This window comes from Oenanthe melanoleuca, chromosome 6 (assembly GCF_029582105.1).
Source record: "Oenanthe melanoleuca isolate GR-GAL-2019-014 chromosome 6, OMel1.0, whole genome shotgun sequence".
In the NCBI taxonomy this organism is placed as follows: Eukaryota; Metazoa; Chordata; class Aves; order Passeriformes; family Muscicapidae; genus Oenanthe; species Oenanthe melanoleuca.
The window spans coordinates 21499123-21523762 of NC_079340.1; the positions used below are offsets into that span (position 1 = coordinate 21499123).

The following is a 24640-nucleotide window of genomic DNA, read 5'->3' on the forward strand; positions in this document are numbered from 1 at the left end:
ATCCAACCCCACAGAGGGTTGTCCAGTATGGGTACAGCTGCTGCTCTCTGGCACAGCCCCAGCCTCCAGCACAACATGGACTCAGGTTGAGCTGTCCTCCATGTATTTTTCCTCCCTGAGCTTGCCCAGGTGGAACTCTGAAGGACTGTGAGCAATTGGTGTCCTGCAGTGAGGAGTCCTGCCCTTGAACCACTTGGAGTCACCAATACTTGAGTCCTAGTGATAAGCGACAGGGCTCATCATGCTGCCAGATAACTCTGCTCCCAGGATAACACAGCTTTCCCAGGGCCATCAACTCTGGTGCAGCCTGCCCAACCTCAAAGCCACCTGGAGCCAAATGCTGCTCTTTGCTAACTTTTATTGACACAGGAAAGTCTTGTCTGGATCCAGCTCCTTGGAGCTGAGACCAGCCCCTGGTCCCTGCCTGGTGTCATCATGCAGGGACCTCCATTTCCCCCTGTGGCTGTTCCTTGGTCTCCAGTGCCTGGCGTGTGTCCACCTGCCACTGCTGCACCAGGTCAGTCGGGGTCTTGCCAGCCTGCAAGAGTGGGCAGAGAGAGGCTGGGCACAGGGAGGTACAACGTCGTGGGGCAGCAAATGGCCTCGGTGCTGGCCCCACACGCTCACCTCATTCTTGGCCATCATATCAGCCCCATGCAAGATCAGCGTTTTGATGATCTTGTAGCGACTGAGCCGTGTGGCATCATGCAGAGCTGTGTCACCTTCCTGTAAGAGACACAGCTTCACTGGAGATTGTGGTCCAGGGATGAGGACCCTCTGCCAGTCCCCAGCACACCAACCTGCACATAGATAAGGGGGACTGTTCCTGTCCCAGATCTGGCTGTGGCTGCAACCACAGGGCAGAGATATGTTTCCAGATGCGCCCTATTGTGGGGGCTGGAAGCCTTTGGAGGGGTTAACAGAGGGAGGGGGATCAGTGTGTTGCTCCCCAGCGATGCCTGCACGGCTGCAGCACTCACCCTGTCTGAGGCATTGATATCCACCCCACAGTGGATGAGATGCTCCACAACGTCAAGGTGTCCAGTTCGGGTGGCCACGTGAAGGGGTGTGCTGAGCAGCTTGAGGGGGGATGAGATGGACATCAGGGGGGATCAACACCCTCACCTGCTAACCCAACAGAGGGTCACCTCTGGTACTGCAGGGTATGCCCCTGACCCTGGAACAGCCATGTGACCTGCTCTGCCCTGCTCACCTTGTCCTTCACATTGAGGTCTGCCCCGTGGTCCTGCAGCAGTTTGACAGCATCCAGGTGCCCCCCTCGGCAGGCCCAGTGCACGGCAGTGCAGTCCAGCTGGACATACAGTGCTGTGTCATGGTGGAGGACACCCCTACCCTACCTGTTCCCTGCACCAGCAGGTGCCCGTGCTTGAGCTGGACTGGCAGAGCCTGCTGCCACCTCCATGATGGGGACAGCACTGCCCACTGCAGGGTCCCCACTAGGCCCCCCTGCTGTAGTTCTGGCTGCAACACACCCAGATGCTCAGACCAGCATGCAGGTGGAAGCAAGATCCAGCCTCACCCGGTCCCTGAAGTCAACAGTGGCCCCACTGTCCAGCAGCTTCTGCAAGATTTCCACGTGTCCCTCCAGCGAGGAGCGGTGCAGGGCTGTGCGGTGGAACTGAGGGACATTGGCATACAGCTGCATCCTCCCCTGCCTGGTCTGTACGTCCAGCCCTGTCCCAAGGGTCCCAGCCCTTGCCCACAGGCATGGTAGGGCATGGCTGCAGGGCTTAGTGGCATGGCACAGGCTGCAGGCAACCAGTGGCTGCCAGGGATGCTACCTCATCACATGTGTCGGGGGAGCCACCGTCTGCCAGAAACTTCTCGATGACGTGCATCTTGCCCTGGACAGCGGCTCGCAGGAAGGTCTCTGGCTCCACAGGACCCTCCTGGCAATGGGACAGGCTCAGGGCTGGGGGAGCACAGGGGTGCAGGAGAGGGGACAACATGGAGGACCCCTGGCCTGCTTCCCCAGAGAGGTCTCTGAGTGGTAGGGTGACCTGAGGGCTGGACTGTGGGTGGTCCAGCCCCTATCCCAGCAGCCCCCCTCCCGCACCTTGGGACCCCCTGACATACAATCTCCAGGGGCTCAGGTGGTGGAGCAGGCTCGGGGGTGGCCGCCCGCTCTGCCCGGCGCTGCCGGCGCTGCTTGCGGAGCTCGATGAGCCGTTGGATGCTCCCCACGTCGATGATCTCCCGCCTCAGATCCACTGAACTCCTCCGCACCTTCTCCTGGCCCTGGTGAGCACACAGTGTCCCGTTTGACTTGTCTGTCACCAGCCACCCCTGGCCACCCTGCACCCCAACCCACTCACCTTGATGGCCTCAAGACCCCAGTTCCTGGGGCCACGGCGTTTCTCCTCCTCCAGCTCAGGCGTGTTCATCCGCTCCACGGCCGGCGGCTCCCGTGCACCATCCCCTTTGAGTTTCTGCACAGGCACAGTGGGTGCTGCAGGGTCTTGTCTGGGCACACAGCAGCCCCACTGCCTCCATCCTCAGCCTGCCAGGGAAGGTGGCTCTGGGCATGGCTGTACTCGCCACTGAGCTCTGCGGGGTGGTTGGCAGCCCTTGGGCTTGCGCTTGCCTGCCCACCCTGTTTGGTAAGCTGGGCACATGCTGGCTGCTCAGTTCTGCCCCATGGGCTAGAGCTGCCGGGTTGGGAACTTGATCCCCCCACAAGAGCCCTTGGACACCTTCATATATCTGCCAGGATGGCAAGGTCAGTGACAGCCTCCTCTTGTCCAAATCCCTAAGGATGGACAGAGTAAAATGGGGGCTCCTACTACAGCCTAGGAAAGTTCCCCTGCCCTATGGACCCACCTCCTCCTTCTCCTCCTCTGCCAGCTTCTGCTCAATGAGCTCCTTGGCCCGTTCCACATCCAGCTCCATGTCTGCCTGCAGCGCACAGTCCTATGCAGAATGTGTCCTCTTCTTCTTGCTACCACAGGCAGGGAGTTCCCAGTCCTGGCTCCTGGCGCTGCCGGCGGCTTTGCTGGCTGTGGGGCTTTATGCTGCTGGCCCCTCTGTCCCACAGCCCAAGGGCACCAACAGCTGTGGCTGCTCCACATGACTGGGGCAGCTTTGCCATGAGCTCACCCTCCTGCTTTCTGGCGGCCCTGACTCACCTCTCCAGCCCTACACCCTCTTAAAGAGACCCCCCCCACACCCCAGGTTGGCCAGGACACCTGTGCTTGTTATGGGGAGCTGCGGTGTGCAGAACCTGTGACAGCCAGTCAAGAGAGGCTCAGCAGAGCAGGGACATGATCCAGGGTCATCCCACAGGCATGGCACCTATGTCTGTGCCACCCACCCCAGGCAAGCAAGATGCTCCCATCATCCCATCTCTGTGCAATCAGATGCTGCTGCAGCCACCAACATTGCCCGAGGCTCCCTGGCACCTTGGGCAGGGCAGGGGCCTGGGGGGGCCTGCCTACCCCAAAGGGAGGCAATGAGTTCTCTCAAGCCTCTCAGTCAGCAGCAGGCAGCATGGCATGCCAGGAGTCATGGCCTCTCTGTGCTGCTTTAGAGGATGACCTCAGGTGTGGAACATTCTGAACAGCCCTGCCAGGGTCCCCAAGGCTGCCTGGCCTCCCCCACAGCACATGGCAGCCTGACAGCAGGAGACTGGCCTCACGTGGGGCCAAAGAGGCAGAGCCGGCAGCTATTCCCGGCAGCAGGAACATTGTTCAAGCCTCCTGAGCACTCCCCCCTCGTAAGATGAGGCCAACACTGCCTTGTGCTGGGACAGTTAATGCGCTGGGCACCATCCACCAGCACAAGACTGGGGGAAGGATGGACAGCTACACGTCACTGTTACCCTCCTGGGCAGTTCCCAGGGCCATCTTTGGATGTCCTGTCCCATGGGTGCCACAGCCTCCCACAATAGAAAGGCACTATTTTCACCAGGGCAGGCCATGGTGGTCAAGAAGGAACTGTTTTGGAACTGTTCCCCTCCACAGACTGTCCCACCTAGTTCAAGGGCAGACAAAAGCTTAAATCTCCAGAGGGTAAGCACCAGGAAAGGGAGGTGGTGACCCCACATTGAGAAGCAGCTGGGATGACAATGGAACAATGCTGGGGAAGAGTCCTGGCAGGAAAAGTCAGGGTTGGCAGGACCGGGTCAGGGTGGCACTAGGGAACAGATCTGGGTTGTCCAGGCTACCCTTGACCACCCTGTGCACATTCTGATACAGGAGCAGATACAGGACAGGCACAGGGACCTCCCATGGCTCTGGGCTATAGCCCCCCCAAGTCTCCAAGGCAAGAGGAAGGATGAAAAGGCTTTATTGATAAATACAGACTATGTACAGAGGGGAGACATCTCCACCCACCCCAGCACCCCACGGGTCTCCTGGCCAGGGGGAAGCCAGAGCCCAGTGGGTCACAGCCTCTCTCTGCCGGCACAGCCTGGCAGAGGAGCCCCAGAGACATTTGGTCTCGAACCTCCTTTAGCAAACACGGCGCCTGCCCGTGTCTCCAGCCAAGGGGAGCCACTGTGGTGGCACAGCCCCACGCAGACCTTCCTTGGGGATCACCAATGTGGAGGGCAGCCCCACGGGGGAGCAGCAGAAGCTCCGGATGGGCCGGAGCACAGCACAGGGGATCCCCAGAGGTGCCACTGTCCCCCAGCCCCCTGCCCTCTCCCCTCAACCAGTAGGGGGTGGCTCAGTTCCTGGGTGGGAGGGGCTGGTTGACAATCACTTGCACAACAAAATCCTTCTGGATCTTGGTCTCCTGCAGTCGTGTGCGGTCAGTGAGCAGCTTGCCTGAGAAGAACCACCGCTGCCAGGCCAGGTCAATGCCCTCCTGAGCCTGCAGCTGCTTCTTCAGCTGCCCGATGGTGTCGCTCATGCTGGCGCTGAGCCGCAGGTCCTTGCCGGTGGAGAGGCGCACCTTGAGCGTGAACTCCCGCCGGGCGCTGGGCAGAGGCTCCGCCGGCTCCACCGCCTCCTCCTCGCTCCGCTCCAGGATCAGGTTCACAGGCGGTGCAAGGCAGTAGACGGGCAGCTGGTACCGGTTACCCAGCTCATCATAGCACTCCGTCAGGGACCCTGGGGACAGCAGGAGAAGATGCTAAGGGTGGGCATCCCCGTGGGCCACCCCAAGCAGCGTGGCACAGCCTGCCTTACTCCGCTTGGCTGGGCTGAGCTCTGGATGGCAGAGAGCCCCTTTTTTCTCCAGCTTGGGACTTCCATGCGCACAGATATGGGGGACTCAGCACATACCCCACCCAAACCCCCAATGCAGACCCTCACCATGGGGCAGGGTGATGCTGGCTCCATCGAGGATGGCCTGGGCCAGGCTGTGGTCATTGGCTTCTACAGCATAGGCAGCTGCCTTCAGGGCATCCCAGATCTCCTTGCGGCCTTCAAAGGCGGGTGCCGTGTCCCAAAACTCATCCCGCTTGCTGCGCAGCTGCCCATCCGTCATGGGGTAGTCACTCTTCCACTTGGGACACTCCTTCTTCAGGGGCTCATTGCGGCCTGCAGAGGGGGATATTCAGCCAAAGGACAGGGCTTCCTCTTGGATCCTGAGCTCCCCACCTCCCCATAGGGTGACCCCTCATGATAGGAATCACCCAATCCAGTGAAGAACAGCTCCCAATGTAGCCAGGGGTAGCTGGGCTAAAGCTAGCCCGGCCCAAGATCCCGCTGGCCCCACAGCATTTGCTCCCCTAAGTGACATGCTTTGCCCTCAGAGGGGGCAAGGGTTCTTGCTTCCTTGTTTGGGGGACCAGTTGCTACCCCATAGGGTGGTCACAGGGCCTCGGGGCCCTTTGAGGCAGAGCAGTATTTATAGGTTGGGGAATTAGCCAGGAAATAAGCCGGTGAGTCGGAACGAGAAGGAGATTACAGAGGCTGAGTGGCAGCAAAGGGGGGGTCAGGACTTCACCGTCCCCTCTGTCACCCCGGGATGACAGCTGCAGGCAAGACAGCAGGCACACAGTGTCTCGGGCATCAGGGGGACAGAGGGCGTCGCTGCCAGACTGCAGCTGCCCCAGCAACGGGCTGAACTGAGCTGGCTCTCCACAAAACAGGCCCTAGCCACATCCCCAAGGACCTTCAGCAGCCAGGATTGCCCAGGGATCCCCAATGCCAGTCCCAGATCACCATGACCTCACTACATTGGGCAGTGGCCCTGTGGGAACAGGCTTGTCACATCGGCCCCACGGCCAGCCCAGACACGTGGGGCAGGAAGGAGTTGTCACTCCCAGCTGAGCTGAGGACAATGAATGATAACAGCTCCTTCCTGTCACCCCTCTCCCTGAGCTGGCCAGGCAGCACCCCTCCTGTGGGGACAGGATGAGGGGAAAGTGAGGTTCCAGCTGGGCAGGAAGATGCCTGTGCCCACACAGTGACCTGCCAGGCAAGGTGATGCCACACACCACTGGAGACAGCCACTACTGCCAGCTGTGGGCTGGGCCAAGTTCCCCAGGCAGCTGCTCTTGAGCAAGTGTATGGTGACACAAGGCACTACATGACCTTTTTGACTGTACCAGCGCTGCCTCACCCTACCCAAGACCATTAGAGCCAGCACAGTGTCTGTTTCATAGCAAGCACCCACCTCAGGGGTCCCCAAGGGGCACAGGTGCTCAGTTACCCCAGGGCTGGACACAGAGCATCCCTGGCAGGCAGCATCCTGCCCACATCCCCGGAGGAGCAAGGGCAGCCGGCTGCAGCCAGTGCTGCCAATTCAGCAGTCACGGTGCTGGGCCAGAGGGATTTGCAGCACCACAGGACACAGCAAGGTCAGAGGCAACACCTGCCCCAGGAGGGCAGTGGTGAAGTGTCCACAGCCAGCCTGAAGGACATGTCTGAGATCATGCCCCTGTGCTGCTGTGGCCACCAGGCTGGGGCACATGTCCTCAGAGCCAGGACGCCTGGCCAGCACTCCCAGGCAGCACCATTCCCCCAGATCTGCTTGCAGCAAAGGGAAGAGGCTGGGCCAGGAGAGGCAGCAGGATTGGAGTTGGGGGGTCAGCTGCGGCTGCCTCGTGTGTACAGGCATGCCCAGCAGCCTTACACAGGTAGGCAGGGGCTTAAGCCTCATCTATTTATTGCTACCGCCCAGCTGGGCCTGCACCTTCTAATCACCTCCTGCTGCTCTATTCCTGGCCCCTTGTGCAACTCTCCCCGGCAGCACCACCAGACAGGTCCATCCGCTCACTGTGCCCGGACTCGAGCCAACAGGATCTGGCTTGCAGCCTGCTGCCTCCTGCCCTGTGCCTGCAGCACCCTGCCCGTGGCTCAGCCCCCCACAGTGCCTGGATGAGGAACCCCCAGGCTGGAGTATGTGACCCGAAGGCTTCCCTGCCCTGAGCTTGCTCCCTGCCCGCAGGAGCCTTAGGCAGCTCCAGCTGACAGGTCCTGGAGGCCCTGGAGAAGATGTCAGCCAGATGGCACACACCACTGCTTCCAGCAGTGCTGGCTGGTCCACTCCTGAGCCAGGCAGGGTTGGGATGCTGTGTGCCACGGGCATCCCCAGCTCCTGCTGCAGTAAGCTGGCTACCCCAGGGACAGTGCTGTCACCTGCTGCTAGGAGCACTAGCAGGACCCACGAGGAGTCCTGTGAGCCCTAGCCAGGGCAGGAGCTGCCAGGCAGGTGGGCTGCTTAGCAGGGCCCCTGTGGCAGCAGAGGTGGGCAGGAAGAGCCCCCCTCCTCACTGATGGTAGGTCCTTGTATTGGGACCTGCTGGCCCAGGGCAGTGTCCCCACAGTGCTGGTGAGGGCAGCTGTAGTCTTGCTTCATCCTCCACTATCTGCTGAGCAGCTCCCATGGGCTGGTGGCACCAGTGTCCTGGCATAAGGGATAGCCCTGCTCTCCCAGGAAGAGACATACTGCAAGAAAGCAGCAGCAGCAACTGTCAGCAGAATATCAGGAAGGGACCATGACCCATCCCAGGAGAACAAGTCGGGATGGAGACACAGGCTCTGCAGTCAGCTGTTGCCTGGCACAGGAGGGGATCACACAAATCCTGATGTTGGGATCTGACCCCATGCCCCGTCACAGCCAGAGCTACAAGGCAGTGGCCCCACATGCCACCAAGCAGAGGGAACAGTCAGCCAGGGACCCCAGACCCCACTGATACCCGTAAAAAGGCACCTCTGGGGGGCAAAGCATGTCGGAATCGGGGGGCTATCACCCCAGTCCATACCAGCAGGGCATCCCCGGGGCAGGCTGGCACACCCGGAGCCCAGGCCGGTGGGGGCGCTGCCCAGGGCACCGGCACGGACACAGCCTGGCCCAGCAGCCCCGGCCCCCCGCACGCGCTGCCGGAGCAGCGGGCACCGTCCCACGGAAAAAGCTCTTCCCTCCCTCATCCCAGCTGCAGGCGAGTGCCGAGGCGTCCCGTCCCGGGCTTCCTGCCCCTCCTCTCCCGCCGCCCACTGCCGCTCTGCCATAAACACGGTAATTACCGGCTGCGACGGCACCGGCAAGGGAAAGGCGTGATTCATCCTACCAGCCCACGGCTTCTCCGCCGAAAGTCCACCGAGCCCGTCCCCACGGCCCCCGGAACCCTCCGGCACGGCAGCACGGGGAAGCGCCTCACGGCACCCGGGTGCTCGGCTGCCAGTAACTCCGGGGGCCGCGGGGCTGCACCGGCCCCGCCGCTGCTCTCCGGACCGGGCAGCCGCTCCCTGCCCTACCGCGCTCCCGAAGCCCCCGGACAGCGGGAACGGGGTCGCGCCCGCCGGCAGCCGCCCGGTGTACGGGTCAGCACCGACCCCGAGCAGGCAGGACCCTGCCGTTCGCAGGACGCGCCGTGCCGGGGGACGCTGCCCAGCCCAGACCGGGGGCATCCGGCACCCTGCGGTCCTCTCAGGACAGCGCTTCCCGGGAGCAGCCGGGAACTGGCAGGGGTCGGCGGGATGCGCTGCGGACCCCAGCCCTGACCCTGCAAAACCTCCGGGCGCCGGGACGGGAGCCACGGTTCCTGTCCGCCCCCGAGGCCGCGCACCGAACCGGCATCCCCAGGCTCCCGGAGCCCCGAGCACACAGCGCGCCTCCTGGGGCTGTGCGAGGGGGATCTGTCCCGTGGCGGACTGCGCCTCTCCGGTGCCCACGTTCCTCCCGCGCCACCCCCAAAAAGACACGGGACCCCCCCGCCCCAGTGCCCGCGACGGCGGGGGTGCCCAGCCGGGACGATCGCCGCTCACCTGCTCGCTTGCGGGTGTTGCCGCCGGCAGCGGGCCGCTCCCGGCGCTGCCGCCCCACGCAGCCGCCCATGGCGGGGCCGACCGGCGGCGCTCGGCATCGGGGCCGCGCCGGCCGCGCGCTGCGCCCGCCCGTGCGCGCGGGGCCGCCCCGCCCCCGGGCCGCACGTGACCGCCGGCACCGCCCCCGCGCACGCGCAGGCGGGGCGGGGGGCCGGGCCGCGGCCCTGCGCGCGGGTGTCATGGCGGCGGCCGGGGCCGCGGGGGAGGCTCTCGCCGCCTCCGTCCGGGACTTCGTGTCCGGGCAGCAGGACGGCCGCGCCGCGGAGGTGGCGGCAGGTACCGCGCGGGGGCGGGGCGGGGCGGGACTGGGCCTGGGGCAGGCGTGGGCACGGGCGGGTCGTGGCGGTGTGGGGAGGGGTTTGGGAGGAAGCGTGGGGCTGCGGGGCTGGGCTGGGCAGGGCTGGGTAGGGTGTGGAGGCGCAGGACGGAGCGTGTCTGTGGGTTGTGAGGCTGCCGTGCAGGGCAGGGCACGGCCCGTGGGAATGGGCAGGGCAGGGCAGGGCCTGCAGCTCGGAGCTGCCCAGGAAATGTGCGGGAGGAGTGGGACAGCCGCGAGGTGAGGGGCTCCAGGAGCGGTGCAGATGTGGGTGGCACAGAAATCGACAGTGGGAAGAGAGCTTATGGCCTTGCTGAGGGACCGTGCAGAGTACCCTCACTGTGGTTTCTCCCTCTTTCCTAGCAGGGCTTGAGGCGTTTGCTTTTGTCCGATAATTTGGCCTTCTCTTTGGAACGGCAATTAAGTGACTTTGTTGCATTAGGGAAGTTACAGCTTCAGGGATGTGGCCTTCTAAGGATAAGGTGGTAATTTGGTATTTGTAGGCAGTGACTTTAGCATGTTTTAGGAAGGAGCTCAGAGAGCCGAGAAGGGCTATCTGTATGTGTTACATTACACAGATAGGTAGCTTATAGACCTTTCCCAAAGCCTGATGGTTTGTGGACTGCTCTGTAGTGTCTTGGTGATGAGATGAGCTGGCAAAACACAAAGGTAACCCGGTGGCCCATGTAGCACAGAGTGAAAAAAACGCAAAAGAAATTTGGAGGAATTCACTAAACTATGTGACATTCAAGATGTTGCAGAAGGGTTGCACAGTCTCTGACATTTCGTATTGACGGGGAAGGATAACCTTACAACTGCTGTTGTCACTTGATGCCATGTTACAGAAGTGCCTGGAGACAGCTTTGTCTCTTGGAAGACAAACAAAGATAATTGCTCCCCCCAGCTCTTTTCAGCCGTGTGGCTCTTGTGACAAACCCACCTTCACAAACAGTGGGCCTGGCAAGTGTCCTTGAGCCCCTCTGACCTCATACAGAACCACACATCAGAAAGGATTAAATTGCACTGTGTATCCTTGAGCAAAAGGGGAGGTCTTTTCTAAGCTCATGGCCATTGTGCAATTGCTATAACAAATACATTGAGCTTCCCCAGTTTGTTGCTGAGGACTAAAATGAGCGTAACTTGGCAAGTGGCAGAAAGGCATTGGTGCTGTCACAGGCAGGTTGGGCTGCATGGATCACTGAGTGGCAGGAGGAGTCTGAATTCATCTTTCTTAAAAAATGGGGAGAGAAAGATACTGCTATTATAGAATCCATTTCATATTCCCTGTGAACATTGTGCTCACATTTTGAGGGTGTGAGGGAAACAAGAATGGAAGGCCTCCAGAAGTGACTAATACCTAGAAGGACACTGAAAGGGGGACAGACCTGTTAGGAGAGCAGGTTGGTTCAGAGTAGCAGTCCAGCACAGAGTGAATAGCTTGCTTCTGTTGAATCTCTGGGAACTGCAGGAATCCCAGAATAACAAGGCAGTCCCTCCTGGTAAACGGATTCAAAGTGCCTAATTAACCTTGGGGCTTACGTGCTGCTGCCAGATGTGGAGGCAGCAGTTTCAGGGGCTCACCACTGTGCCTGCCATGCTGATGAGGCAGGTCCAATTAGCTGTGCTGGTGCTCATGCTGTGGCCTGTGCAGTGCTGGCCACAAGCACGCCACGCTCGCAGGCTGTGCCAGGGAGAGGTGGCCACACCATGTGAAGCAAAGCTGGTCACACCTGGGTCCCTGAGAGCAGAGAGAGCTCCCTGGCTGAGCTGAGCAAAGGAGCTGCTGACCTCTCTGCTGCTGATCACAGAAGAATCAGTATCTGACTGTGGTTTGTCCATCACACTGCAGCTCTTTCTTGTTGAGTAGGGAACCAGAGGCTTTGTGTAGAGCTGCTTTTGCTCTCTGCAGACACAGAGAGGCAGAGCACCTGGCCACAGAGATGGTGTTTGTCCCAGCCTTTTCCTGTGATGATGCAGAGGCACAATGGCTTTTCATGAGCTTGCAGATCGAGATATTTGGATGCTGGGTGTGGAGGGGCCATCCAGGCTCTCTCTGCAGCCCACTCTGCTTTGGCTGGCGCACAGCATCTGCTTGCTGTTTCACTGTTGTTATTCTGCAAGACATTTTGCCAGCACGTTATGGCTGTCTCTGAGGGTGCCCTCTGTTCAGTTTGTGCCTGTCAATTCTGAGACCTGCTCAGTTCTTTTTCCATGCAGCTTCCTTATCTGCTCCGTTTCTCAGTTCAGGCTCCCTCTCCCTGCTGCGCCAGGCAGGATTGAAAGCTTTGTCTCTGGAGTCAGGACTTCCTGCTGTCAGAACACACTGTCAGAAAACACTGTCATCCCATCCCTAGAGACAGCTCTGTGATGAGCAGTGTGTCTTAATACTGGAATTAACTGCTTAGGAAAAGACAGTAAGTGCTTGCAACAGCAGAAGATATTAGCTGGAGCAAGGCCTGGGAAAGCCCTTAATGAAACCTTTGGGCTTCTGAGAGGGTGAGTGCCCTGTCAGTCGTGTAGGTTCAGCAGGGTGGAGAGATGAGCAGGGTCCCTTCAGAGTGCCCAGAAGTGCCCCTGGGCAAAGACTGTGAGTCTCACTGACTGCCAGGTGATTTGGTTTTGTTTTGTGGTGGAATGCTGTTTTGTCCAGGCAGAGAGTGAGGGGTGCTGTTTGTTTTCCAGCAATGTCTCTTGACACCTGAGCTGCAGGTTAGGGAGTCTGAAGGTAAGGCAGTCCCTTGCCTGCCACCCCATGTGTGAGCAGAGAGTGTACACAGAGCTTTCCTTTTGCAGAGGTGCCACACTGGAAATGGGTGGCAGGAATGGAACCTGCCCTTTGTCAAGGTTCTTGTAAGGTGCAGCAAGCAAGTCCTTACCATAGCCTTCTGAGGAGTGACTCTTCTCCCAGTCAAGTTGCAAGAATACAGAGGCAGGAGGTGAATGAGGCAGCCTGGCAAGGAATCTGAGCCAGAGTTGGAAACAGACTCCAGGAATCCCAGTATTTTATCTTCCTCTGACCACAAAAGTGCCTTTCTCCCTGCCCTCCATCTTGGAAGAAGTTTGTGCAGTTCTTGCTCAGCACAGCATGGAGGTGATGGAGCCAAGGTGGGCAACTGACTGATCACTAGTGTCTGTGCTGCTTGTTCAGCCAGTTTTCCGTCAGGAAGCACCTGGAGGGCTGCCCTCTTGTCTCTTACAGCATGCTCACATTAGAGAAGGGGGTTTTAGTATCTCAGTGAAGTGGAGCACAGCAAGACTTCTCTTAGGAGCCACACATACAACCATGCTGCAGGGAGAGAGTGAGGCAAAATGCAGGCAAGTTCTCCCTTGGCTGTCTCCTCTCAGCTGTCAGTCTCAGGAGTGTTTGCAGGCTGGGCTGGAGGCAGCTCCATCAGTTAAGTGTACATGGCTCCCTTGGTGCTTAGTGAGGAGTCAGCATCAACCAGCCTTTCCCATTGCAGTGCTGGGATGCTCCTCAGCATCCATACCCAGTAACATGCCTGCATGATCTCTCTGGTTCACTCTCTTTTTGTCCTTTCTCCAGGGGTGAAAGATGGAAGGTGGACAGTGCTGCAGCTTGTGGAAGCCCTGGGGTAAGAAAAGCTTGATGCAAGTAATACATCGGGTAAGGGCCTTGCAGGGGACATTTCCACAAGGAGGCATACTTAGAAGGACAAGTGTGCTCATCCAGGATGAGTTTCAGCACTGGATGACACATTGCAGTGGGCAGGATGTTGTCTGCTCAGAGCATGGGGCTTGAGCAGTGCTTTGCCCTCCCTGGATATGGGAACTCTTTGGGAAAGAACAAGGCCAGAGCAGCTCTTGATGCTCTCCCAGGACAAAAGGGAGATGTTGTGGCAGGCAGCAAGCTGCAGGGCACTTTTCAGTTGGGGCTGTCCCCAGCAGGAGCTGCCTGAGCACAGAGCTGCACAACACCATGTCACAAGTTGGCTGGCACTCAGCTTCTGCTTTTGTCTCCGAACTGTCATGGCCTAGGCTCATTTCTCCCAAGTTGGGAGCTGGGTTTGCCTCACTGTAAGAGGCTTTACCCTTTTTGATACTTGTGATCTTGGGAACATGGTGCAAGAGCAATTTCTTTGGTCTGACTTGAGAACTTGGATTTCTTTCTGCATGGTTCTGGGGCTGAGTGCACACATGCAGCACAGACAGGGAGAGAGGAGTCTGTTTCCACTGTCCCAGCAAGTCAGGCATGATTGGGCCCACTGAGCACCACCTCTTTGTGTTTGTAATGTGCCTGCTCAGGACAGGCTTCCTGCTTGGATGTACGTGCTCACAACAGGCTTCTTGGGCTTTCTCCCCTCTTGGCCTAGGTTTTCTCTGGAGAACACAGATCCTCGGACACGAGGGCGAGGCATCCAGCTGTTGTCACAAGTCCTGCTCCAGTGTTACTCCCTGCTCCAGGAGAAGGAAGGTATGGGCTTTTCTAACCCTTGAGTGCCTGACTGGGGACAAAGCCTGTGCCATTAAAGTGTCTGTCCTGAACTTGGCAAAAGGATTGATTTAACACTGTGACAACTTTGTACATGTCCCTAAGAGTCAAAGTCCAAGGAGGGCACGAGGCTTTACGCTGCAGCCTTTTTGCCAGCCTCACCACACAATTCAGGACACTGAACACACCAAATCCCTGGACAGCTGGGTCCTCTGACAGTGGGTGGGTGTTGCACACCCAGGTGTGCTCAGTGCCATGTGAGATGTCTTGGGGATGCATCTGTATGCCAGAATCCTTGGGTGATGATTCAGAGCAGGAAGACTGTCTTTCACACACCAAATCACACTGCAGCCCTGCACCCTGACTAGGTTTACTCAGGAGGAAGCCTGAGGCCTGGGGAGGAGGGGAGATCAGTGTAAGGATGAGAATGGAGTGGGGGACTGGTGTTGGGGGGGGGGGAAGATACCCTGTTCATGGAAGCAAGGAGAAGGTCTGCCTCTGTTAAATGCCCCATAGCAGCTGGCTGGCAGTGGGAAAGCCAGTAAGGGCTAACAAGCTTTGGCTTGGGGACCTTGCAGATGGGAAGCTGAACTTATGCCAGCAGCCTGGCTAGACAGCTAGTAAGTAAGGTGGAGGATGGAAGTAAAAGATGCTTAGTCCTTGGAATTTGGCTCTCTTTGACTGTAGCCAGGCAGGGCTGAGAGCAGGTGTGCATAAACCTTATCTACTGCAGTAGCTAGAGTCAGGTGTGATGACTGATGGGAACTGGGGTGCTCTGGAGGGGCAGCCAGAAGTAGAGAGGTTCAGTGGGGATGCTTGAAGGAGAAAAGAGACTCAGGGCATCTGAGCAAGGGGAATGAGCTGTGTTAGAGCCTCGTGCCCCTGCTCACGCAGTTAATTTCTCAAGCGCTGCGTCAGGCTGCCTTCTGGGGGGCTGGGTTCTGCAGCAGCTGTGGGCACAGGATGCTGCTAGCCGGCTCTTCCAGTCTGCTTCCTGCTACCACTCCCCAGGGCTGGGGTGTGCAGGCGCCCGTGGCCGTGACTCAGGGGCCAGGAACGTGTTGTGGAGCCAAGTTCGAGGAAGCCAGAACTCCTGCCCCAGCCCTGTGCCCCACCCCGTAACATCCTCCAGCCTCCACTGAGCAGACTGCCACTCTGCTGCTGGTGTCTGCATCCACATGTCTGGACAGGCCAGGACAAATGCATCTTGGGTAGCTCCAGCACTTCTGCAGCAGAGGTGGCTGCTGCCCGGCTGCAGTTAGGTGTGGGCTGCATACAAGGAGAGGCTAAAGGTGTTGGAGCCAGGTGGGTGCACCCAACAGCAGCAGTTTGTTCCATTCACCAGTGCAAGAGGTGCTCACTCTTAATCCATCATCTTGTGGTCGAGCTGGGGCCAGCACCCAGCAGCTGCGTTTCCTAGGGCTAACACACACTGGTGTCTGTTTCTGACAGTGCTGCATCTGGTCCTGTTCTATGAGAGCCGGCTGCAGGATCATCACCTGGTGATTCCCTCGGTGCTCCAGGGACTCCGGGCACTGGTGAGCTCACCCCCCCAGCCACAGTGCTGAAATGCATTCCAGAGCAGTGTCAGGGAGCTGCAACACCTGGGTATGGGTTGGAGCAGTGTGTTGAGCAGCGCCCAGCTGGGCTGCCAGCCCATCTGGCAACATTGCCCTGTCTCCTCTATTCTCCTGCTGTGCCTCTTGTGAAGGAGCTGGGGATAGGAAACTGCCTTAATTTCCTGCCCTGTGTTGGTACTGGGACAAGGATTCCCTGACCACACTGGGGAGCAGCATAGATGATGGGCATCTTGTCCTGGTTTGTCTGGGGAGGGGATGGTGAGCTCTCCCTGTTGTGGAAGAGGATCCTGCAGGAGCTCCGTTATGGAACTGCCATCATGGTATTCTATTCTTGCTTTTCCTGTCCCCAGAGCATGTGTGAAGTGCTGTCCCCAGGGCTAGCAGTGTCTGTGCTCAAAGCCATCTTCCAAGAGGTACACGTGCAGGTGAGCAATGTGATTTCCTATCCTGTCCTTGATCTCTGTTCCCTGTATGTCTGGGGATGGCCTGCCTGCCCTGAGGACTGGCCACATTCTGCACAGTGCAGTGCTTCTGCAGAGACTAGACACAGCTTGGCTCACTGCAAGAGAGACTGTGAGAGACAGACAGCAGCCAAGAATCCTGTTTGGCCCTTGTCCTCTCTTTTCTCAGCCCTAGGGGAATTATTTCCTTTTGCTCCATTCTCCAGGCTGTGTTTAAGTGCCCCCAGTCCAGTTGTCCTCACATTTAAGATTGTTTTTGCTGGCAGTGCCTTGGGCAGCATGCATGGCCCTGGTGTGACTGATAGTGCATTCATGCAGTGATGGGACACAGTCACGTTCATGTGCCATTGCATAGGCATGTGCACACTTTGCATGTGATAAATGGGATCTCTGTGCCAGGAAGCAGCAGCTGAGCTGCTGGGCGTCCTGCTCTCTCTCTCAAGGGCATGTGTGCTGCCTGTGGTGTAGTGGGTAGCTGTGCTGCCATGTGTAGAGGATGGTTTTGATTGGTCTGCTCCTCTCTTCAGTCCTTGATGCAGCTGGACCGCCACACAGTGTACAGCATCATCACCAACTTCATGAGCACCAGGGAGGAAGGTGAGGAGGCAGATGCCAGAGCCACTCTGGGATTGCTGAGGCTGGGAAAATTACTCACTTTCACCTTCTCCAAGGGCTTTGTGGCTCTGCCTGGGAGACCTGCAAAAGGACTGTGGGAGCTGGGGCAACTCAGCTGATTTAATGCCATGTTGTGAGGTTTGATGTCCTGCACCTGCTCACTCTCCTTCTTTTTGCAGAGCTGAAAGGCCTGGGTGCCAACTTCACCTTCGGCTTCATCCAGGTCATGGATGGGGAGAAGGATCCCCGCAATCTGCTGGTGGCCTTCCAGATTGTGCGTGATCTCATTGCCAAGGACTATGCCCTGGGTGAGCCTAAACCTGCCATGCAGAGCTGGCTAGGAGACATGTCCCTTTTCTTTGAGCCTTTGGAGGGATGGCTCTAGGGTCTGACCAGCCTGGGGTGATTCCTAACATGCTTTAAAAGCTGCAGAGCCACCCTGTTGTGGGTGCTAAACATAGCTGCTGTGCTTTTTTTGCCCAATGTCTTTGCTCACCCCCTCTATCCTCTGTCTGCAGGTCCCTTTGTGGAGGAGCTGTTTGAAGTTACATCCTGCTACTTCCCTGTTGATTTTACTCCAGTGAGTGAGTCTGCTATGTGCCACAGCCTATTCTTTATTTCTTTCTGGTGTTTTTTTAGGGGGTTATGTCCCTTCCAGGGAATGGGATGAGAAGGTGGCCAAGGGTCTTGGCTGGGCAGTGTGAGCTGTGGTACTCAAGCTGACAGGCTGGTGCCAGGCTAGCTGCAGTGACTGGCACTGCTGCTGCCTTGCTGGAGATTAAGTGATGGAGCCTTGGCTGGTGGCTGGGTTGGGATGTTTCCTGACTGGTGGCTGACTTCCTCTCTGCTTCCTTTCCAGCCCCCCAATGATCCTCATGGAATCCAGAGGGAAGACCTGATCCTGAGCCTCCGGGCTGTACTGGCCTCCACGCCTCAATTTGCTGAGGTACGAAGCTCCTTGGGGATTCTTGAGCCTGAGCACAGGCTGCCTTTCACAGGCAGCTCCTGCTGTGACTCTGTGGGATGGGAACACCTGGGATCAGGATGTTCCACTTGGGCAGGCCTGTCTCCTGCTGGGGCTGGTCATGGCGAGGGTGCTGACTGACGCCTTGGGAAGGGGCTGTCTATTGCTGCTACCCCTTCACCTCTGCTCTCCTGGCAGAGGCTGTACTTGCAGCCTTGCAGGACCATGGACAAGGTGGTGCAAGGGATGGGCTGAATTAAAATGCTTCTCTCTGCAGTTCCTTCTCCCTCTGCTTATTGAGAAGTTGGACTCAGAACTGCAGAGTGCCAAGCTTGACTCGCTGCAGACTCTGGTAAGGAGAGATCCCCTATTCCCTTCAGCCTACAGCTGATCTGTGGCAGTGGCAGCTGCTAGCCACCTCTGAGCCCTTCTCCCTTCCAACCAGAGACTTTCCCTTGCAGAGCCACAATTTCCAGAGTCCTGTTTTGGTCTGCATCACTTTTTCCAGTTTTTCTTGAGTGATTTGTGCAGCTCAGCATGAGCTTGCCAGGATGGGCAGTGTCCTGGCACTGTGTCCTCCTGATATTGGCTTCTCTGTGATGCTTTTTCCTGGCTTCCTCTTGCAGACTGCCTGCTGTGCTATCTATGGGCAGAAGGAGCTGCAGGAATTCCTTCCCAGCCTCTGGTCATCCCTGCGCAGAGAGGTGAGTACTGCAGGGCTCCACTATGGCTGGGCTTCTGCTGAGCACTTCTCCAACGGACTGGGTGGGTACCATATCTCCCAGCAGCCTGCACCTGTGACCTTGGACTGCCCCAGCTCAGAAGTGGAGGGGACAGGCCAGCCCTATCAGCATGTCCATGTGGCTTGAGCGTGCAATGCTGCATGTTCAAATCACATGGAAAATGAGGCAGGAGCCTGAGCCCTTCAGCTTGCATTGGGAACCTGAAGCCTGCAGTTGTTGTCAGCATGGAGTTCAGCTCCTCTTATGGCCTTTCCTCCAGGTGTTCCAGACAGCAAGTGAGAAGATAGAGACGGAATGCCTGGCTGCACTGCATGCTCTCTCTGCCTGCCTCTCCCGCTCCGTGCTCAGCTCTGATTCTGAGGATCTGCTGGATTCCTTCCTCAGCAGCATCCTGCAAGGTAGCTAACAGAGACCTGCCCCATGCAGCCAGGCCTGAAAGCATCCTCCTAGGCAGAGATCTGCCTTCCTCTTCTCTTTCAAGCCTCTTCTCTTTCTAGTCCTCACAGCAACTTTTGGCTTCTCCAAGGTAATTGGCTGCAGGAAGGGAGGACAAGGGGATTGAGCTGCTTCCATCTCTGCTGGAACTGCACTGTCTGTGTGCTTGGAGCTGTGGGAAGCTGCTCAGCTGGGGAGGCAGTGCTGTAGCTCAGAGCTGCGCCCTGGCAGCATGTTGCAGCCCCGCTGTCGTCTGCGTCCCCGCACACGAGGCAGAGGAGCTGTGCGCCGGTGCAGTGACGCCCAGCCTATCTCAGATTGCAGGCACCATCTGTGCGAGCCCGACATGAAGCTGGTGTGGCCCAGTGCCAAACTCTTGCAGGCAGCAGCGGGTGCCTCCCTCCGCACCTACCACCGCATCACCCGCAGCGTCCTGCCCCTGCTGCTGGAGCAGTACACCAAGCACACGCAGGTAAGGGGCACCCACTGGCTCCACAGGGCAGGGGCAGCAGGCTGGATAAGAAGATGTCCTTCCCTGGCTGTGGGTAGAGACCCCTTGGGCATCCTGTGACCTCGAAGTGCTGGGCTGAGGTGCAGCTCTCTCCCAGCAGTGACGGTCATCTGGGTTACACCTTTGTGTCCCTGCAGAGCAGCCAGAGGAGGACAATCCTGGAAATGCTGCTAGGCTTCCTGGAGTTCCAGCAGAAGTGGGGACATGTGGAAGAAGGTGAGGGTGGGTGTTCCCTCTGCAGGCATCTGTATCCCAAGGGCTACTGGCTCTGACCTCACTTTCCTGTATGCTGACAGACAAGGAGAACTCACTAGCCAGTGTGGCTGCATGTGTGAGTCCCTGACATGTCCTGGGACCCTGCATGATTTGGTATCAAATGCAGGACCCCAGAAAGGGTCTGTCAAGTGCCGTGATGGTGGCTGTGTGGTGACAGGCAGATGCAGGCAGTGATTCCATGCCCCTCTCTCCAGATGAGAGCGCTCTGCTGTCGTTCCAAGCCCCGGTTTGCTCTGTGGTGTTCTCGGCGCTGCTGGATCCCAGTGTGCAGCTGCAGCTGGTTGGGATCAAGGCACTGACTGTCCTGGGCTCCCTGCAAGGTTGGTGCCTTTTTTCACTTGAGACAGAGGGAACTGTCACTCTCTTCTGAGAGACACGGTGGCTGCTGGGACATCCTTACCTGCTGCCTGTAAGTGCACAGGAGTAGCGGCAGCATGTTCTACCCAAGCATTGAGCTCCAGGGGCATTTGGTCTCTCTCTTGCCTGTTTTTGCTGGGCACCTTGTATCTCTGGCATTTGGTGTGCTGCTGCATTGCTACTGGCCTGGATGATGGGGAAGGATCGTGTCCAGCACACCAGCATCTTTGCCTTTGGCCAAGGGTAGGATTTCTCTATGGTTCTTGTTCCAGGCTTCCTGTCTTCTTCTGATCTGGAGCTGGTTGTGGATCACTTAATCCGTCTTGCTCTGCATGAAGAGGATTCCCAGAGCAGGTGAGGGGTGGGCTGGCATCATGGCAATCACCCACTCTCTGGGAGGAGGAGGAACAAAGTCTGGCTGTGCTGCAGAGAGGGGCTGTAGTCTGAGGGTAGGCACAGGAACTTGTGCCTTCTTGTTCTCTGAACAAGAAGACTACATGGGATAAACCAGACAATTAATGGGCTGGAAATAAGAAACTCTGAGCCTATCAAAGCAGGGGGCTCTGGTCTGCCTACCTGAAGGGTGAAAAAGGCAAGTTGTTGAGAAATGGGGTTCTGGAGACACCTTCTGGCCAGGTCTGTGCAGCTGGTGTACAAGCAGCCCTGGCTTTGCAGTCCTTGCATCACCTTTTCCACTCTTTCCCCATGGCAGTGAAGCAGCAATGGAAGCAGCTGGGTCCCTGGCCCCCACCTACCCAAAGGTTTTCTCTGAACGCATGGTACCCAGGCTTGAAGAGGAGCTGCAGTCAGGTAGGGCTGGGAAAGGAGTGGTGACTAGTTTTGGGATAAAGCCTTTCCCCCACCATAGGGCTCCTGCCAAGCAGTGGGGCTGTGTTATGTAGTGTAGGTTGGTGGCTGTCCTTGGGGGGTTCCCAGTGCACAGGGAAGGCTGTGCTTGGTCTGGTAGCCAGCCTGTATGTGTGGCCAGGATCACCCTTGTGGGAAGGATCTGCCCAGTGCAGAGCAGGCAGAGTGCCTTGAGCCTGGCATAGGCTGGGTTTGCTGTGCTGCTTCACCCTGTCCACCCTGGCAGGGTCTGGGCCCTGACTGCCCTTGGGTGGGGTGTCCCCAGGTCCCCCTCTGAGGTGTGTTTCCTCTTCAGAGCGGGAGGAGAGCTCCCACAACCACCACTGCTTGCAGCAGCGCTGCCTGCAGGCCCTGGCAGCCGTGTCCACCCACACCAGCATCGTGAGGGAGACTGTCCCTGTCCTGCTACAGCATCTCCAGAAGGTGCAGAAAGGTAATGGAGCTGCTGCAGGCAGCTCCACAGAGCATGTCTGGGTAGTAACTGCATTACTGGTGATGGCTGGGAGAGAGCTGGAATACCAGCAATACAAGGGACCCACACATGGGCTGTGAATCCCACTGGTGCAGTGGGAGTCACAAGAGCTGCATTGTCCCAGGGTCCTGATGCAGATCAAGAGGGGCTGGTGTTGAGGCTGTTTGACTTAGTGGTGACTGTGCCCGCAGGGACCGAGGCCAGGAACACCCAAGACGTGGTGTCTGTGTGCCAGAGCCTGCACCGTGTGGCCCTGCAGTGCCAACAGGATGCTGAAGGCTGCTGGTACTTCCACCAGACAGTGGTGCCGTGCCTGCTGGCCATGGCTGTGCAGGCAGCCATGCCAGGTAAGTGCAGGGCTGGAGTGGGAGAGGGGAGAGCAGGCAGGGTCCCTGATCCTGCAGTCGGTGTCACTGCTGATGCCTTTTGGCACCCATGGCTCTCAGGAGTTAGCTGCACTGCTCCCTGCCCCTGTTCCAGAGCCCTGCCCCATTCTGGTGTGAGTTCAGGGGGCTATGCCTGCCTCCTGTCTCTGAACAGCAGGCTCCAGTGAGTTCCATTCCTCCCACTACCTGCAGAGAGCATGCATACACTGCCAGGCAAGGCGCTGTTGGAGGAAGAGGTGCTGGCTGCCATGATCCCAGTCATCAGTGCTGCCACCACTCACCTGAGCCCTGAGTGAGTGAAGCTTGGGGCAGGAAGCTGGGCCCTCCATCATGGAGGGAGCAGGTTGCACGCCCCCTGCCCCCCTGTACAGGGTGACCCTATTCCTCCTTGGGGGGTCTCTGGTGACCCTTCCAGAGCAGCACATTACAATGTCTTTTTTCTCCTAGGTTGGCTGCCCAGAGTGTGTCTCATGTGGTGCCCCTCTTTCTGGACGGAGAGGTCTCTTTCCTACCCCAAAACAATTTTCCATCCTCCTTCCAGCCTTTCGGGGTATGTTTGGTGATTGGGGCTGGGATACCAGAATGGGCCAGGAATGAGAATGTTGCACAGGCTGGCAGCAAGGACTGTGATAACATGGACATTGTTCTTCCCTTGCAGGATGGGGAGTGTGTGGAGGCACAGAGACGTCTGGTTGCTCTCCTCATGGCCTTCGTCTGCTCTTTGCCCCGTGATGTATGTTGATGGGGAGTGGGGCGGAGAGGAGCCCTGCCCAAGCACCCTCCAGCCTCTGTCCACACTAAGCTCCATGGACAGACAGAGGGGGCAACTGCAGCCCTGGGCCGTAACACATTTTGTGTCTCTTCCAGGTGGCAATCCCTCAGCAGGAATGGCTGCTCCAGGAGCTGCTGGCATTGAGCTGTTCCTGCAACTGTCCCTTCACGGCCACCACAGCTGCCAAATGCTTTGCAGGGCTGGTGAACAAGCACCCAGCAGGTAAGGGGGCTGGGGCAGATGCCAGGTGTCCCTGCCCACTGCTGCCATGGGGAATGGCTCAGCTTGTCCCTTCCCTCCCCAGGGCAGCAGCTAGATGAAGTCCTGCAGCTTGCAGTGAACAGGATGGAGGCCAGCCTTGCGGAGGGGCCCCGCCAGATGCAGGCACTCACCTTGCTGCTCTGGGTAAGGCCTGCCCTGGATGAGTGGGGCAGGAGGGCTGGCGGACCCAGCCAGGCACTGACTGTTCTGCCTGCACAGGTGACCAAAGCCTTGGTGCTGCGCTACCACCCTCTGAGCTCCTGCCTGACAGACAAGGTAGGTGGTGTTGGGACTGGGTGGTGTCTAAGAAACCTGCTTTGCTCCCACAAGGCTGGCTCAGGACCCCGAGCAGCAGGACTCTGTCTCAAGGGTTCTCTCCCTCACAGCTGCTGGGCCTGTTGGGTGATACAGAGCTTGGCCCTGCCGCTGCCGATGGCTTCTCCCTGCTCATGGCCGAGTCCCCAGACGTGCTGCACAAGGGCTGCCATGCCAACGTGCGCATCATGTTCCGCCAGCGCTTCTTCACCGACAACGTCCCCAAGCTGGTGCAAGGCTTCCATGGGGCTGGCCCCGGTCAGTAGCCACCCCAACCCAGCCTCACCACTCCTGACCCTTTAACCAGGGGACCTGAGCCAGCATCCCCTCCTGCAGGCTGCTTGTAACCATCTCTGCTCTCCACAGATGTGAAGGCAAATTACCTGAAGGGCCTGTCCCATGTACTCAACCACCTCCCCAAACCTGTGCTGGTGACAGAGCTACCCACGGTAAGAGCCAGCCTGGGTGGCAGGCAGGGTGAGCTGTTACATTGTGGACTGCATGGTTTGGTTACTCATGACTCCTGTGTTCTCCCTCTGTCTGCAGCTGCTATCCCTCCTGCTTGAGGCCTTGTCCTGCTCAGATCGTGTAGTACAGCTCTCTACACTGAGCTGCCTCCAACCACTGCTGCTCGAAGCTCCCCAGATCATGAGCCTGCATGTCGACACACTGGTCACCAAGTTCCTCAACCTCACCTCCAGCCCCACCATGGTGCGTACACCCCTTCTTTCCTTCCTTCCTCCACTCTGTGCACCCCCTCTCTCCTGCCCCTTCTGCTGCCCTCATCCCTGTCTGTTCCAGGCTGTTCGCATTGCCGCCCTGCGCTGTGCCCATGCCCTCACCAGTCTGCCCACAACAGTGGTAAGTGCTTCTGCAGCACCCTGCTGCCTGCTCCTTCATGGAGAGGGGCAAGGGGGTTCCAAACCCTCCTGGGGAGCAGCCAGCATCCATTTATTTTCTCTCACGAAGATTCCCTTCTGTCCTACAGCTGCTCCCATACAAGGGCCGAGTTATCCGAGCATTGGCCAAGCCTTTGGATGACAAAAAGAGGCTGGTGCGGAAGGAAGCAGTGGCAGCACGTGGAGAATGGTGAGTCTGGAAGTAGCTGCTGAGGGGGTGCCAGCGTGCAGGGGACCTGGCTGATAGCACCATCTCTGTCCCTGCAGGTTCCTGCTCGGGAGTCCAGGCAGGTGAGCGCCTGTGTCCCCTCCCTCTGTTGACCAATGGTCTGACCAGCACCTTGCTAAGCCAAGTCATCCCACCAATGCCATGGACCTTCTGGATCCTCGGAGCCCAGGACTGCCCTGAGTGCTAGGGCTGGAGAGTGCAGGCCAGCAGACAGCACCCCTCACTGCAGTCCCTTCCCAGCACCCACAGCAGGGAAGTAGCTGTGCTGCTTGTGGCTTGCCCACCCTCTGCTGCAGCCAGGGACAGTGGTGGACAGCCCCTGCCACATATAAGTGGAGAGGACAGGTCTGTGCACACGTGTAGTGTGTGACAACCCATGTGCCAGAAGAATAAATATATCTGTTTTGATAATGCTCTGAGGGTCTCCATACAGCTCAGACTGGGTCCTCAGTGCTCTTCCGTATGTTGAGCAGCTTAGGATGCTGCGGGCTC

The 24640-nt window shown here is 58.3% G+C and overlaps 3 protein-coding genes across 5 annotated transcripts; 1 reads left to right on the forward strand and 2 right to left on the reverse strand.

The window, feature by feature from the left end:
* Positions 1-348: 348 nt before the first annotated feature.
* On the reverse strand, positions 349-3107 carry ANKRD2 (ankyrin repeat domain 2). 2 transcript variants are annotated; one of them, XM_056494888.1, is made up of 9 exons: positions 2842-3107; positions 2337-2450; positions 2098-2259; positions 1803-1910; positions 1541-1639; positions 1214-1312; positions 981-1079; positions 628-726; positions 349-538 (listed from the first exon to the last, which is right to left on the reverse strand). In XM_056494888.1, the coding sequence occupies exons 1-9, from the start codon at positions 2908-2910 to the stop codon at positions 434-436; spliced, it is 954 nt and encodes a 317-aa protein (XP_056350863.1). In that variant the 5' UTR covers positions 2911-3107; the 3' UTR covers positions 349-433. The 2 variants fall into 2 exon arrangements, with proteins under 2 accessions (XP_056350863.1, XP_056350862.1); XM_056494887.1 differs by lacking the exon at positions 349-538 and having other exon boundaries at positions 638-1079.
* Positions 3108-4289: 1182 nt separating this feature from the next.
* UBTD1 (ubiquitin domain containing 1) lies at positions 4290-9420 on the reverse strand. Its single transcript, XM_056494632.1, has 3 exons — positions 9180-9420; positions 5277-5504; positions 4290-5072 (listed from the first exon to the last, which is right to left on the reverse strand). Exons 1-3 carry the CDS (start codon positions 9418-9420, stop codon positions 4687-4689), a joined length of 855 nt encoding a protein of 284 aa, XP_056350607.1. The 3' UTR covers positions 4290-4686.
* Positions 9380-24561, forward strand: MMS19 (MMS19 homolog, cytosolic iron-sulfur assembly component). Of its 2 annotated transcripts, none has more exons than XM_056494625.1 (31): positions 9380-9515; positions 13100-13148; positions 13887-13987; positions 15458-15543; positions 15936-16010; positions 16574-16643; positions 16841-16969; positions 17180-17241; positions 17521-17607; positions 17903-17977; positions 18252-18329; positions 18628-18766; positions 19121-19275; positions 19452-19530; positions 19785-19910; positions 20220-20301; positions 20660-20757; positions 21110-21247; positions 21478-21633; positions 21865-21964; positions 22120-22222; positions 22331-22405; positions 22540-22666; positions 22749-22849; positions 22925-22981; positions 23092-23278; positions 23387-23469; positions 23567-23731; positions 23822-23881; positions 24009-24109; positions 24187-24561. In XM_056494625.1, exons 1-31 carry the CDS (start codon positions 9419-9421, stop codon positions 24212-24214), a joined length of 3069 nt encoding a protein of 1022 aa, XP_056350600.1. In that variant the 5' UTR covers positions 9380-9418; the 3' UTR covers positions 24215-24561. The 2 variants fall into 2 exon arrangements, with proteins under 2 accessions (XP_056350600.1, XP_056350599.1); XM_056494624.1 differs by having other exon boundaries at positions 9419-9515; positions 19452-19536.
* Positions 24562-24640: the final 79 nt, after the last annotated feature.

Coding starts and splice junctions, on each gene's coding strand:
- ANKRD2 (XM_056494887.1), bottom strand. CDS start 2,910: ATGGAGCTGGATGTGGAACGGGCCAAGGAGCTCATTGAGCAGAAGCTG. Junction 2,451..2,841: donor CAGAGGAGGAGAAGGAGGAG/GTGGGTCCATAG, acceptor GTGCCTGTGCAG/AAACTCAAAGGGGATGGTGC. Junction 1,313..1,540: donor CTGTTGACTTCAGGGACCGG/GTGAGGCTGGAT, acceptor CTGTATGTCCAG/CTGGACTGCACTGCCGTGCA.
- MMS19 (XM_056494624.1), top strand. CDS start 9,419: ATGGCGGCGGCCGGGGCCGCGGGGGAGGCTCTCGCCGCCTCCGTCCGG. Junction 17,608..17,902: donor CCACGCCTCAATTTGCTGAG/GTACGAAGCTCC, acceptor TTCTCTCTGCAG/TTCCTTCTCCCTCTGCTTAT. Junction 20,302..20,659: donor GAAGAGGATTCCCAGAGCAG/GTGAGGGGTGGG, acceptor TCCCCATGGCAG/TGAAGCAGCAATGGAAGCAG.
- UBTD1 (XM_056494632.1), bottom strand. CDS start 9,420: ATGACACCCGCGCGCAGGGCCGCGGCCCGGCCCCCCGCCCCGCCTGCG. Junction 5,505..9,179: donor CAACACCCGCAAGCGAGCAG/GTGAGCGGCGAT, acceptor CCCCCTCTGCAG/GCCGCAATGAGCCCCTGAAG. Junction 5,073..5,276: donor CAGCATCACCCTGCCCCATG/GTGAGGGTCTGC, acceptor TGCTGTCCCCAG/GGTCCCTGACGGAGTGCTAT.